This window comes from Haplochromis burtoni, unplaced genomic scaffold (assembly GCF_018398535.1).
Source record: "Haplochromis burtoni strain Fernald_Lab_line unplaced genomic scaffold, NCSU_Asbu1 Contig_27, whole genome shotgun sequence".
Lineage (NCBI taxonomy): Eukaryota > Metazoa > Chordata > Actinopteri > Cichliformes > Cichlidae > Haplochromis > Haplochromis burtoni.
In genome coordinates, this window is record NW_024582388.1 from 2,140,785 (window position 1) to 2,156,242 (window position 15,458).

The following is a 15,458-nucleotide window of genomic DNA, read 5'->3' on the forward strand; positions in this document are numbered from 1 at the left end:
ACTCCTTAACTTACTAATCCAACCCCTTTTTTTTCTGCAGAGAGTCACAGCCTCACAGTTTTGGAGTTGCAAATAAACTTCTCCTCGAATGACAAATTTCTGAGAAGCCATTAACAAAGTCATTACCCAAGGCTTAATGGTGACAAAAATCCTAAAGTCTTTTGGTCCTGATGTCATTTTGCACGCGTTTCCATGAAACCACAGCTCAGACGGATACGATGTAAAGGACGTTTCTCTTTGAAATGAAACAAATTGCTTTTCCCACATTCCCCATTGTGGCTCAGTCACACACAGGACCGCCAAATGATTTTTATCAAACCTTTGAGATACAGCAACAACTAATCTTTCCCTAACAAAACAGAAACGGCTCATTCTGGGGTTTTTTCTAAGCTAAAGATTGTGAAATGATTTTTCAACACTTAAAGACGAGAAGAAGTAAACAAAAACTGACATCGCCTTGTTCCGCTACAGACATCAGCTTCAGACAAAAGTGACAGAACCATTAAATGGCTTGTGGCATATCTCACATTCAAATCATTTAAAAATTTCTTATTCGGCTGATGTGAGCATTAAAAAGCCAGATGGTTTCTCCGTATGAGACGTGTCCACAGGCCAACCAGGGGTCAGACACTCATGTTGAGTGTTGTCCACATGCAAGGTGTGGTCATCTCTCTCTGTCTCTTTCCCCCTCCCTCAGAAACTGACTTCAGTGTTATTTGATTCCCCTGATGTCTTGCCGTTTTCTCTCAACAGGTTTTTTATCATCTGACTCCCCTGCTGTCTACGCTCTCAGTAGGTTTTCATTATCAGATTCCCCTGCCGACAATCTCTGCACGCCTTCCCCTCTCGTCTTTGTTTTCAGGGCTCTTTCTTTTAATGTACAAATCCCAGTGAATGCAACCAAGAGCTCCTCTCCCGTGTAGGTTCTCAGTTACCCCTCTTGTCCACTGAAAGGGGTGTGCATCTGAGCTAACACAGAGCTGTTTTATTCAAGGTTTTCATGGCCAACTCCGTGAGCTGCATGAAAATTGGGGTGCATTTTTTTACACAGGACTATCACTCCATTTGCATTATTCCTAATGCTGCTACACGCTGCTCTTATTTTGCTGGAATACATGTGCAATTCTGTGAGATGTTGGTCCAGATACATACAATTTTAACATAATTACTTTCAAAATGACATGAAGAAAATAATGGGCTCAGAGGAGTAAAGAAGAATAGTGTTTACCCCCCAGCCAGTTGTTATATTTCATAACAGAAGCCTTTAGAGTTATATACAATGTATTCTGGAGTTTGAGCTGCAACTATTTTTATGCTTGCAGTACGATTGTGGCTATGTTGCTACCAACAATTCAACAGTCATCTCCTGCAGGCTGGATAAAGCTAGTAATTTGCAGACTACTTGCTGACTTCAGCCTTTGCAGAGAGTATTTAATCCACATTTTCTATGCTTATTGTCAATAATGTCCTCACAAACATAGCCTAAGTTTTCAATAGTGAGCCAAAGGCTGTGATCCATAAGCGCAGGCTTTAGATTGTTCTAAACATTTAGTTTCAATCATTTTTTTTATTATCTTGGCTGTGTATGATGTCACTGGGAGCAGCTATTGATAATTTTGTCATCTCAGGCACTCGGCTCTGGCTGTCAGCACAGCAGCACCACCCACCTGCTGTTAAAACTTTCTGTTTACAACGTGCAGCCAGGCAAAAGAACATTTTCTTAAAGGGAACTTAATGGAAGAGGAGTTCAATGATCTTGTTTCAGATTGCAGGTGAACTCTGGGGCTGGGGATGTTAATCATCCAAAGTTCTTATTGTCCAAAAACATTAAAAAAAAGGAATCTGCAATGATCCATAAATTATCCTAATATGTCTGCATATTCAGCCCTCGTGGTTTGGAATCAAGTGGTGTGAAAGGTTTCTGTGGTTCTTTTGTGATGATCTTTAAATATACAGAACCCAACTGAATTTAAATTGAGCAAAACCACTTCACTCTTTCAGTGTTACTCAGCAGGCAGTGGTGAATAATTATGACCCACAATAAGGTCAAAAGTCTTCATTGGCATTCATTTAATTTATGTTCTTAATCTGTAAGGAATCTGATTCTTGCAGAAGAGAATAATATCTGCATAAAGTTGCCGCTATCAGGCCATAACAAATGATACAGATTGACACTTGATTTCATCTGCCAGCAAAATCCAACCCTTCCCTTCAGGAATGACATATAACTGCTCGATTTATTTAGCACAGTTGGTTTTATATTGAACCCATCTTCCTTTGTTTCTGCTGTTTCTGATCAGAGAACTGGAATCTCTCACGACCTGAATATGACCATACAAATCTTCTCATTTCGGTTGGTTATTTCCCGAGAAGTCGGTATGATCAGCCTCCCACTCACTGTCATGCTCACTGCCTGCTATTGTCTTTCACACTGCTGTACATGCTGTACATGTTACACTCACCCTGGGGTTATACAGTCATGTACTTCCTCTGTTATCTCTTCCGAAACACAGTCCTCAGTGTCACTGCTGCTCCCATTGTATCTAGTTTGGACTAAATGCATCATCGGTTATTGCTTGTGGATATTATTCACTTTCATATGACACCAAACTGCTACACAACTCTGTATGAACAGATGTTCTTTATATAATTTATTTTAGCTGTTTTGGGCTAACTGGTTCATATACAGTAACATTCAAAAGGGTTTAGCCATCTCTCATTTCTTTATATTTTGAATTTAAGGGGACAGATTTTCTTGTAATCTTTAAAATTGGTGCTGGGCAATAGTTCTCCAGATTTTCTAAATGTCTTCAGAAACCACAGGAGTGTGGGTTTTTTTTGTGTGTGTGTGTGGATTCAAATTGGACTCAGGATGCAGAAGTTCATTGTGTTGATAAAGGATACTTAAACATGCAGACTGGAGAAGCTGACCACCAAAGATCTGATTGGTTAACAATCTGCTCTACCTCCTGAGCCATAGTCAAGAAAAGTCACTCTTACAGTGGGTAGCTAAACATAAATGACAATGACTATTTTAGCATGGTGATATTAGCATATAGCTAAAAAAAACAACAACAACCTGAGAACAATTATCTTTGACTGAAACATCCAGAAATATTTAAGTTCTGATAAACTAGACGGGACTGCACAACACACTTCAGCCACCTCTCTCCCTCTCTTATTTTCTCTCTGCCCCGTCCTCCTCCTCCTCGCTTGCCTCGCGCTTGAGGAGATCTCTCTTGTAGCTGGAGAGGAGAGGTCGACCGTCTCTCCTCTGCAGCCTCCTGCCGCTTCATCATGGATCTGGGGACTAAAAGAGTCGCTTGGATTATCGCTCACGTCGCCCTGCTTCTCTCCATCTCTTACGGGACAACCGGAGAAGGTGAGCCGGCTGTGCGCGTCTTACTTTTCCCGGAGGATATGCGGGGAGTGCGGGCAGCGCAGACCGCACAGAGCAGTGTTTAATTTCTCTTTGGAAAATCAGAGTTTCTTGTCTCCGTACGGTGTGCAAATGTGTTGAGTCTGTTGTTTGGTGAACTTGTTGTGATGATGAGGAAAATGTGGTGCTGCTCTGAGAATTGGCGCGCCTCTGTTGCGCATCACTGTACCGAAGTGGTTCGCTGTAGTAAGAGTGATCAGATCTCCTCTTGTTTACTGAAACTCTATCAGCATCAATATTACACATATAAAGTGAAGTCGACCTTATTTACAATGCAGATTTTCACCTTTCCGACTTTTAAATATTTAATCCTCACATTTTATTCATGGTAAAATATTTCCTCTTAGGGAGCTTGGCCACGAAAACGAGGACGGTGTTGCTCTGGAGAGGTATCAACATATGTATTTTAATCTAAGCTGAAGACGGCAGTTAATTTGCTTTGCATGCTCTAAAAGCACATTGTTACTTCATAGTTAATTTGGTGTTCAGTACACCGTGACGATCATCCTGGAACTGAGCCACGTCTGTTCGTACACACACGCACATCTGACAGGAGCCAGGTGTGGGAGAGAGAAAGATGTGGAACGCAGATCGGAGAGACAATTTGATTCCGCAACTTCTTTATCTAACTGAGCAGTTATTTTATAGCTCAGGTCATCTGTAAACGTGGAGGCAGGTCTGAGATCGTCCACATTTCGCTGGAGTTAACGAAAAAAGAGGAAAATGGAGACGAATTGATGTGACTCTTTATGTGTAATAAGCCATTGCAATTTTTAACTGAAACAGATGTAAAAGTTCTCTCCGTGGTTTTATTCTCCTTTTCCACACCTCCCTGATATGAGACCAGATGCTCTATTTGTTCTTTTCATGTCTTCTTCTTCATTCTCTTCCTTGACTTTTCTTAGCTGAAGAACCAACACCATCGTCTTTGTCCATTTTCAGTATTTCATTCTTGCAGTCTGCATCCTTGTAGCCCTCTCTGTGACACTTTGTGACACATCTTTATGATAATGTGGCACATTACCATAAAAGTGACAAAGGAAGCAATCTGCACCATTATTTGTGGTTCTGCTGCATTTTGATGGAAAGATGGTCAGGTGAAAGACAGTAAAGAGAGTGAGTTGCAGACAGATTCTTTCTTTCTTCTGTAGCTGGATGGATGAGGGGGCGCAGGTGATGTCAAGTTATCAGATCCTCTATACACTACAGCTTCACTAAAATAGCTTAATTTCCTCAGCTGTTCCGCCGTATCATATCCTTTCTGCTCCTTTTCCTCCCGCTGCGCCTCTCTTCTCTTGCTTAAATGCACTCATGTCTCTGCTCATTTCTGTTCTCTCTCTCTCTCTTTGTCCTCCTGTTTGCTGTCAGCTTCGTCTCTATACAGCAGATTTCCTTTTTTCGTCTTCTCGCTCCGCTTCTCTCTATAATGCCATCTTGTTGTGCTCCCCATTACCTGGGTCTTTGCTCTGCAGCTGCATCTGAATAGAACGGCTGCTTGTATCGTGTCACTTCCTTCCTCTTTTGATTTCCCCACCTGCTTATTTTGTCAGTGTCATGGCCACATCACTTTATTTTGCTCACTATTTCACTCTTTCTCCTGACACACTCCTTTTTTTGGGTCATTTCTGAAAACTCATTCCGTGTGCTTTTGTTCCTCCCACTACCATTTCTCTCATGTTGTAAAAAAAAAAAAAGCCTTTTTACAGCATTTCACTTATCAGTAGATAGAAATATATCAATTTTCTGTTGGTCCAGCTTTAAATTGTTTTGGCCCCTCTTTCTCTGCCTGTCTCTCTCTGTTTGTGTCGCACAGCCTGACCCAGCAGCACACTCATCATGCATGGACCATAAACCACAGCGGCGTAATAAGTTAAGACTGCAGGGGTGGAGGGGGGAGAGAGAACACCAGCTGCAGGTTTTAGACTTAGCCTTATATCTACATCTCCACCACCCCTGGAGATGGTTCACTGTTCATTATGGCTGAGGTACTAAATGACAACAAAGTAGAAATACATATTTTAACAGCCACAGATGGTGCTCCAATGACTTGTTAGCCGGAGGAGTGGAGCGCTGGGTTTTGTGTGATGAGATTCAAGAAAGTGAGTGTGTGAGTGAAACAGCAGGGCCGCAAAGTCACTGCGCATTTAATCACCTTTTGATATCAACAGCGTGACAGAGTTCTGTGTATTTTGAAAAACCTTGTTTGTGAAAGTAGAGCAGTGAAGGGCAGGTCGTGCAGTCTCAGCAGAGACCAAACGTATTACTAAAAGGTTTCATTCAAACCACAAAATCTGTCTCGCATAACAACATCAGGCGCTGAAACTTCTTCATTACTTTTGATTTCTTATGATTCCAAACCAATAAATTGATTCTTGGTACCAAAATTGTTTTTAAAAATATTTTTTATATTTTCCCTATATTGGCTTCTCTTCATTCACTTGCTAACAAATCTAGAATTGAATTGAGAATTCTGCTCCTTACATTTAAGGTCTCGAATAATCAGGCCCCATCTTATCTTAAAGAACTCATACTACCATATCATCCCAACAGAGCACTTCGCTCTCAGACTGCAGGGTTACTTGTGCTTCCCAGGATATTTAAAAGTAGCATGGGAGTCAGCTTTCAGGCCTCTTTTGTGAAACCAGCTCCCAGCTTGGATTCGGAAGATAGGCACCCTCTCTACTTTTAAGATTAGGCTTCAAACTTTCCTTTGCGACAAAGCTTATAGTTATGGCTGGATCAGGTGACCCTGAATCTACCCTAAGTTATGCTGCAATAGACCTAGGCTGCTTGGGGCTTCCCATGGTGCACTGAGCATTTCTCCTTTTCTGACCTCTTTTCACTCACCATGTGTTTAAACATCGCTCTGCACTTAATTATGAGTAATTATTAATCTCTGGCTCTCTACCGCAGCATGTCTTTTGTCCTGTCTCCTTCCCCTCACCCCCAGCCTGTCACGGCAGATGGCCGCCGCTCCCTGAGCCCTGTTCTGTCAGAAGTTTCTTCCTGTTAAAAGGGAGTTTTTCCTTCTCACTATCGCCATAGTGCTTGCTCAAATGGGGTCGTCTGATTGTTGGGGGTTCTCTGTATTGTTGTAGGGTCTTGAGCTTACAATATTAAGTGCCTTGAGGTGACTGTTGTCATTTGATGCTATATAAATAAAATTAGATTAAATTGAATTGAATCAAATCTCAAAGGTAAACAACTGAAACACTATTACTTTTAATCATATCTGGATGAGTGTGTGAGGTACTTAGATAAATTTGAGCTGTAGTCCCTGATTAACTGACACAATAACTGCAAACAATTTCCACAGCTGTTTCTACAGCTGTCTTTTATTCTGTCATTTGACAGTTTTTCTTCTTTTACCTTATTCCTTTAGGACTTGCCACAGCAGATCATCTGCCTCCACCTCACCCGGTCCCTTACATTTTTCTCTGTCACATCAGCCTTCTGCATATTGTTGTGGAAGTTTTCCATTTAAATAAAGCCTGCAGACGAGCGGTGAGCGGTAGCTAACATTCTTTAATCCAAACACACAAAGAACAGAAAACCAAGCTTGTGGAGAGCCTGCATGACCGCGGGGCAGACGGTCAGCAGAGTCTCTCTGAGCCTAGCGTGGCTCTCAGTTAAATACCTTCTCCAGGAACAAAAGGCTGTTTCACACCTTAAGGTTCACACTCCCTTGCTACCTACCAGAGTCCTCAAAGAGACAAAAGACTCTTCCTGTGGAGCTGTCTGCTTCCCCCAACTTCCTTACTACACCCCCACCATTTGTCTTAATGTATGAGTGTGAGACTTGTTTAAATCCAGTGGCACCAAGGCATTCTACAATAAAATAATGTGATTAGTACATAAGTAAAAGAAATTCCTATACAATCCCACCCTTTGATTCTTAAATCAAGAATCACATTAATACCAGAATTTCTTTCCTGACATTCTGTATATCACATCAACATTATTGTACACTTAAAGGAGTTTCACACTGTGTATCCTCACGTCACTGTTCTCTCACCACCCTTTGTTCATCTTTAATCTTCCCCACAATCTAAGCTCTCACATGCAAATGGAAACAACAATGATCCAGAGGAAAGGTGTTCTCCAGAGTGTCAAAGTACTTTGCATGGCAAAGTGAAACAGCATTAGGTGGTCATTCTCAGTCACGGTCATGGCTCCTGGTGTCTGTGCCATTTACAGAGTCATAATTCCAACGCTGATCTCCCTCTGCGCTGTCACTTTTGGAGCTTGGCACGCTCTCTCCATCCCTCGATTTCTGTTCCAACGCCACGGACGATTTAAGGCAGAGCACGTCGTACACCTTAGTTGTCTTCCTCAACGTCAACATCGAAACTCTTTCATTTTATTTTAAGATTTTGCTGTTCAAAATCTCCTCATGACAATCCTTTGGAAGCCCAGTGGTGCAGCCCAGTTGTGCAGCCCACTGTCGTTTGTCAGCTGTCCTGGAGATGGTCCCTGCTTCTCACTGGTCCCCTTGAAGCCTTCTCTCCTGGTCATGGTCTACATTTGCACCTCAGTCAATCCTTCCATATCCCTCATGTCACGGTCTCTGCAATTTAAAAATGAAAACTTCCCCAGAAAACCCTCTTTTGGCCTATGTCAGCTTATCACAATTAGACATGCACAATAAAGTTGTGCACTGTCTCTTAAAAATTCCCCAGGCTTCTCCCCTGGAGTAGTTTCACTCCAAGCCCTGTCGTAAGAAAAAACATTAGCCAGCGGTGTGTCCTGCTGTAAATCATGTGATTAGATCCCACGATTAACCCTCTGCTGTGGAAAAAGTGATGTAGATGTTAGCGCAGCGCATCTGTATGCACACTTTCTCACAGTGACCTCTGCACTGTAAACAATACAAGGTCATGAATAACACACTGCTGGTAAATTCACAAAGACACAGAAAGTGGCAATTAAAAGGTTAAGTCAGCACGGCCCAAAAGCTCATGCAACCTGTTGCTGTCAACTTTCTGCTCCTGTAAAAAGAAACATACATACATCCACCCTTTGGTCACTCGGGGTGGAGGTGCAATATTGCATACTGATGTCAAGTCAGTCAAGCATTTGTCAGTCCAGTCAGTCCCCGTTTTTTATTTGCTGACAGTAGAACCTCTCGTGACGCAATAAGTTTCTACTGCCAGCAATGACGTCATTTCAAAAAAGAAAAAAAAAGAATTTAGACTGGATTACCTCGCTGAATCCTTTTTGACAGGGACTTGTTTTTTTGATTGTCCCAAATAAGTGGCTTTCTCCCGAGCCCATTTTAATTTTGGAGAAGCTCACTTGCGATTGTTCAACATGTTGTGTAGCGCTTTCGATCCCGATATTGCAGGCCTGCTTGAAAAAGAGAAAATTGCCAAACAAAAAATCTCAGTGCACTGTTAAAAATCAAAAAATATGAAGGCCTGTTTTTAGAAGTTGTCTAAGCATACTCTCTTAGAATGATAGATCAAAACTGGCAGGTTCAAAGTGGTACCAAAAAAAAAAATGCATCAGTAAATCCCCAAAACATTCATCCACCAGTCACACCTCACACAACAGCAATATTCTATTAGATAATGAGTTTTGTTTTCCCCCATGTACCCAGATGTGTGTCACGATAAGACCTCCCTCACACATCAGAAACAAGAAACTCAAGAATCTATTAGTCTCCACTCATCTGACCCTCCTACATCATTCTGTTTGACCCCTGCTATGATTCAATCATCCTTCCCCAAAAATAATACTAGTTCACTAGTCTATGTATCACTTCTTAACCTACTGAGTGAACCGGACAAGATGATGGTCACAGAAACGCATGCTTAAAATACTGTTTGATCTTCATGAGCTTCATTGCATGTGTGTTTGTGTTAGTACGATTAATGCATTTTTCTGTTTGTGTAATTTTTGTGTACCTCTCCTCTTTGCGGTGCTCCAGACACTTTTCAATTCTCCACGCAAGGCAGTCGTTTTTTCTTCCCAGTTTCCTAAACCCAAATTTTTACCATCTGTTATCTCCAGTACCAGTGGCTTTTGAGAAACTCACAATACTAAAAAAAATGTCATCATGTTTTTGGAATCGTTCTCTTCAGTTTAGTTTCCATCAATGGCCAGGTGACAATTAATGCTATTTTTGGCACTTGTTTATGACAAAGCAGTAGACAGCAGGTTTATCAGAGGGGTGAAATTGAAACAAAACAGCAAAATTGTTGTTTATTAGTCACTGTTTGAGTTTTCGTCTTTCCTTGCAAATATTTTATTTATGACAAATATCGAGCCAAGCAATAATGTGAGTTTGTTATCAAGAGAGTTTCTCATTCTGGTGAGTGAACTTGAACTGCAGTTGGCACAATTGCCCTTGCTCTATTTTGCAGCCTTGTTTGGGTCAACATACTGTAGTGGCCCATGAATGAACTCCACCTCCTGCAGGTTGGAGTTAGAGTGGCCCTTGAATTTGCTGCAAACTACTGTCAGCTATTTTGACCAAAGTGGCTGAAAAACACTGTAAAAAAGAGATTCCCAATCCCACAATTATACATGTCCTTGAATAACATTATCGATAACAGAGTAGGTACTCTGGCACGGACCACTCTCTTTATCTCTTTGATGTAATTGTACCCTTAGAAAGTCTTCATGTTTCACTTTGTTCAGTTTTATTTTGTGTGTCCTTAAGCACAATGTAGGAAGTATGGCACAGCCCTGAATATATTTCTAGATTAATTAGAGGCTTGTTTAATTAATTTTGATGTTTTATTGGGACAAAATAACTTGCCAGTGTTTGAAAAAACCCTCAGATTTCCTGGAATATTGCTTTTTGTGGATAACAGTTTTTTTTATCAGAGCAAAGCTTTGGTACATGTGGGATATATCCGGTTTTGTTATTTAATTACATGGTGCGTCTGTTACTGTTAGCAGCTGTGAACGACACAACTAAACAGTGTTGTACCCATATCCAAAGATTTATTAGCAGCTTGCCAAAGGACAAACCAACTGAGGAATGTATACAACTGTATTAAACTCTGTTATTGATCCGCTGGCCTTGATTTCCCCATGGCTGTTGTGTACTAATAATGAAACACAAAAGCCTGTATTATTCAAAGCTGGGTGTGGTTTCAGCAGATGCAGTACAAGCCATCTCTAATTAGTAAATAAATTCCAATGGACACTGTTCAGTGTCTAATGTCCAGTCAACCAAAAGCAGTTATTATAAGGATCAGGTTCAAAATTAATTTCCCCTCTTCTGCCTGTGTTTACTCCCCCCGATGTTTATGTCCATGTTGCTCTGCAAACCCAGGCAAACTACTTAAGTAGTTTATTTTCTAATGGGATTCATTACTCATAAAATCTAAAAAAAAAAAAAAAAGTTGGTTTTCAAACGTCTGGTAAACATATTTCAATTCAAGCACAGATATTTAACCTTAACAAGGAGCTTGGTGGTTCTGTGTGGTGTGCTCCCTGGGTACTCTGGTTTCCATCTACCCCAAAGACATGGCTGGTGTTGGATTAATTGGTCTATCTAAATTAGCTGTAGTGTGAATGTGTCTCTGGCACTGTTTGACTGCATAGCACTGTAACAGAACTATAATGTAGAAGCATGAAATTTGTGATATTTAACTTACCTGGAAAGTGATGTGTAAGACTAAAGGGGCTGAAGGGCGTTTTCCCTTTAGACATCTATACAACTTGACTTTTTGTCTTATACCTAATGAAGTGCCGTGTTACCTAAATCTAACAAACAGCCAAATGGAAGAACTATAACCCAGTTCAATAAACATGACTCATTATATGAAAGTTTTGATCAGTTTGCAAACTGCTTTGAGTCTACTACAACAGCTAATGAATATCCATTACAAAAGCATAATTTTAGAGTCAGAGACATTTCTACACGAACACACTCATAACAACCTTTTTATCATCTAGTGCTGTGCGCTGAACAGGTTGCAGACCCAAATGGAAAGTTTGAGAAGCCAGGTGTGAACTCACATAATAGCTTTAATGCTGCAGCTTCAAAAACACATAATATAAATTAAAGGGACCACTAGGTGGAGAAACAGGTGGGGAACACAACTGGAAATTATAAACATGATGAGGTGAGGAAGTAAATGACATGAGTCATAGGAAGCACTGGTCAGCACAGGAAAGCTGGAAGACACAACTGAACAGGAAACACGAGCTAACATAGAGCAGAACAGGAAGACTAGATAGGGGAACATGGAAGACAATAGGACAAAGATAAGATGGGGATGCAAAGGAACACATAAGGAAGCAAATCAGGATTAATGAGAGAGGGGAGGCAAAACTCAATACCAAGCACAAGACCATCAAAATTAATCAGGAAATTACTAAACACAGAATCAAAGACAGGCGAAAATTAGACAAGGCATGGGAACACAAGGGAAGAATGACAGGTCAAAGAAGGAATACGAAACAATCTTAACTGATAAAAAAAAAACACAAATGAGAAAACTAAGCAACATAGAGAAAACAAGAACAAGACACTGAGGAATAACACCTAACTCGGCACAAGGGATTACAAGACAAAAACACAAATGGAGCTAGACCAGACATGGGAACAAAAGGAATTCAAGGAACACAAAATAAACTAAAGCCCAGAAGTAAACTAGGTGTGAAACAAACCTTTAGACTATCAATAAACAGAGAAACTAAGAAATGCAAAGTTTAAACAAAACTCAAAACACCCAGGGATTGTAACACTTTGCATGTTTCCATTCTGAAAAAGAGATCAATTTATCTCTTGCACTTCCTGGAAATTCTTCTTCATCCAAACAACGACTGAAATAAAGCAACAGAGATATTCAGATTTTAATTCTTGCTTTGGCTCATTTCAGAAATTATACAACTATAGAAGACATAAAGTTTACCTTCCACAGAATGGCAACCAAACTAAACATCTTGAGTAAAGTCGCTGGTGTGCCCTTTAAAGACAGTTTCAATCTGCTATTTCCTGTGATGACCATGGTGTAGTCCATCTGGTTGATGAGTGTTTCAGTGAGTAGGTGCATATAATAATTTATGCATGTTTCTCTTCTCGGGGTAGGTTTAAATTAATTATATTGGCCCGAGGTGTTTTAAGCAAACATGAGGTTAAGGTTTATGTAAGCACATTAATATGAAGATGTAGCTGCCTGAAGTGAAGGAGACACTTCTGACCTTCTGCTAAATGCACTAATGTTTCTCCTAGGATAAGAGGACACTCCCTGCCTTTGCTTCCTCGAGCCGAGGCTTAAGATTACGGTGTATTCACGGTCTAAATGCTTGCTAAATGGCTGCTTAAGTGCAGAATTAGTTAGAAAGCAGAGTATATAATAAACCTTAAAATTCTTCAATATGTATTTATACAACCGGATTAGAGGGTGAATATGTAGATGCGAGCTGGGCTGTTTGGAATATTATACAACAGACTCAAACTCGTACAAAATGATTGAATGAGCAAGGTGAACAAATGAAAGAAAGCAAACAGCTTTCCAAGAAGGAAGAGAACAGCTAAAAATATAAGTAATGATTTTAAAAGGCTATCTAAATCTACTGTCAAAGTTGATTCCCTGTAAATGGATTTGGACTGCCATCTAAGAGCCACAACCAGAGGGGAAAAAATACAGCCCATGGCTTTCTCAGTCCAGTAGCCCAAGTTGTCCTTCAGCCTTTTATTCCTTAGAGAGTCCCCCCTATTGTTCATCATTCATCTAATAATTGTCCATGACTTCACTCCACAAGTCATTCGTTTCAGAGCCATGGGCGAGGTCTGGCTGAATCTGTTTATCACGGTAAATTGAAAGGCAATATCGTATTTACTGAGGGTTTCTGATGTTTTGTTCTTTCTTCACTATAGCTACCATCTTTCAGTTAATGTAAAAAATTTTTTTTAAAAATAGCGTGATTATTGATAATAAACAAAATCTTAATATGTGCTTATTTACTGAGCGTTAGATAATTTATCTGGTACTACATCTTAGACTTGCTGCAGATTGGTCACTTGTAATTCAATTCAATTATATTTACACAGCGCCAAATCACAACAACAGTCACCTCAAGGTGCTTTATATTATAAGGTAGACCCCACAATAATACATACAGAGAAAATCCCAACAATCATATGACCCCCTATGAACAAGCACTTTGGCAACAGTGGGAAAGAAAAACTCCTTTTTTACAGGAAGAAACCTCCGGCAGAAACAGGCTCAGGGAGGGCAGCAGGACAAAAGACATGTGGGGTAAATGTGTCACGTTTGGTCACATTTTATTAATTAAGGCTTGAAAATAGTGAATGAGGACATAACATTGTAGAAACTTTCGAAAAATGAGTTGGATGACTCAGGCAAAAAATAAAAATAAAAAAAAGAAGGGTGCATTTCCGTGCTAAATTAATTTCTTTACAAATAGGGAACTAAAATGTAACTGTAACTCCAAAACATTCAACATGATACTTTTGTTAAAACACTTGAATTAAATCCAAAGCTCTTCATTTAGTCACATTCTGGCTGTTGGATTCTACACACCACCACAGTGGTGTGTAGAGGCAAAATAATGAAAGTCGGGTCACTGTCCAAATACTCATGGACAAGTTGGTCCCATTTGACTGTGGGTCTTATCATTTTAGGCAGTGTAACATTATGAATGGAAACATATTGTAGCTTGTAGTCACAGCTGGGAGTTGTAAACATAATTGCACTCTTTCTCATCTCTGGACTTTCAGCTCTGGATCATGTAGGTGGTGTGGGAACAGTGGGAAGAAATATGGAGTCAGTTTTCGATCAATAGATGGGTCAGCTATGATAACACACACCCTATTATTTATTAACGTGACACTATCTTTCTTAGCCGCCTCTGAAATAGTTTTTTCTTATCTAGTCAGTCATTAATCATATTACTCATCATCCACACATGAAAGACTGATGATTGCTCTCACTTTCCCAACTATCATCTTCAGGTATGTTCCCAGTCTTGTGCTTGCCTTCTACTTCTCAGTCTCATCAGTCTTTCTTGAGGTATTTATCTCCCCGCAGAGCTGATTTAGAGCCACTGGAGTGTGCGCTATAATCATAGCCTAATGACAGATAATCTCAAGAACACTAAATGACTTTAATCCTAGCCTAATGACAGATAATACCACCACACTCCTACTTTACGTGTGTGTGTGCGCACGCTCATTTGCATTTTTCCTTGGCGTTTCAGCGATGGTGACTCACTGGTTTCTCTGTGTCCTCAAGGAGAGAAGTTTTCAACCTGAAGCTGTTATTAGTTGTCAGTTTACTTTCTGCCTGCTGAGAGAAGGAAAAGTGTCCTCTCCTGTCGTAGCTTCAAAGTCAGTTTGAAAAGCTATTTGGGAGTCAGACGTTTTGTCATGTGAAGCAGACTCCTGGGAAAGTGGAGGTAATGTTCATTCATATTCAATCTGGTCGTGAATCTTTTTTTCTTCTTACCACCTGCTGCCATTCTGTGCATTGATCATGCTAAACTGAGGTAGACACCAAAAAGAGTCTATTATGCTTTAGTTATCTTGGCACTAGTTTTTGCTAATTACATCAAATTAAAGACAGCATGGTGTGGTAATTTATGCAGATAAGTACTCAGATATTGAATGCTGATTGGTAGATTAAATTAATGAAAGTTTTTCAAAAAAAAAAAAAAGGGGGGGTCATTTAGGCTGTGGAGGCTCCAGGGGAATATTAGGGAGTTGTAAATGTAAAAGTATACCGTATCTCTTTCAGTATTAATACGATAATGAAAATGCAGAGGATGGTGCTGACTCAGCAGCATATTTCAGGTGTGTCGCAGTCTTGACTCAAGGGAATTTACTGCTTCTCAATGAGCTGCTTGTTTGCACAGAGAAGAACATAAACATAGGAATATTGAAAAAAAGTGGCTGAGAATAAAACCTTGTCATGGATTCTTAATGGTCATTTATGTAAATTTGTGCAATATAGAGTCATGAATGGGGTATGATGGAGTCAAGGTTACAGAGGAAGCGAGAAACCACCAGCCATGAATCTGGATTTAATATCATAAG

The 15,458-nt window shown here is 40.2% G+C and overlaps 1 protein-coding gene across 2 annotated transcripts in view; it reads left to right on the forward strand.

Annotated features, from left to right (window-relative positions):
* Positions 1-2,995: 2,995 nt before the first annotated feature.
* LOC102292427 (contactin-associated protein-like 4) overlaps positions 2,996-15,458 on the forward strand; it is a 116,414-nt gene continuing 103,951 nt past the window's right edge. For both annotated transcript variants that reach the window (XM_005918044.3, XM_042219044.1), the window contains exon 1: positions 2,996-3,382. In XM_005918044.3, coding sequence (XP_005918106.1) covers positions 3,298-3,382 — 85 coding nt within the window. In that variant the 5' untranslated portion in view covers positions 2,996-3,297. The remainder of the gene's footprint in view (positions 3,383-15,458) is intronic.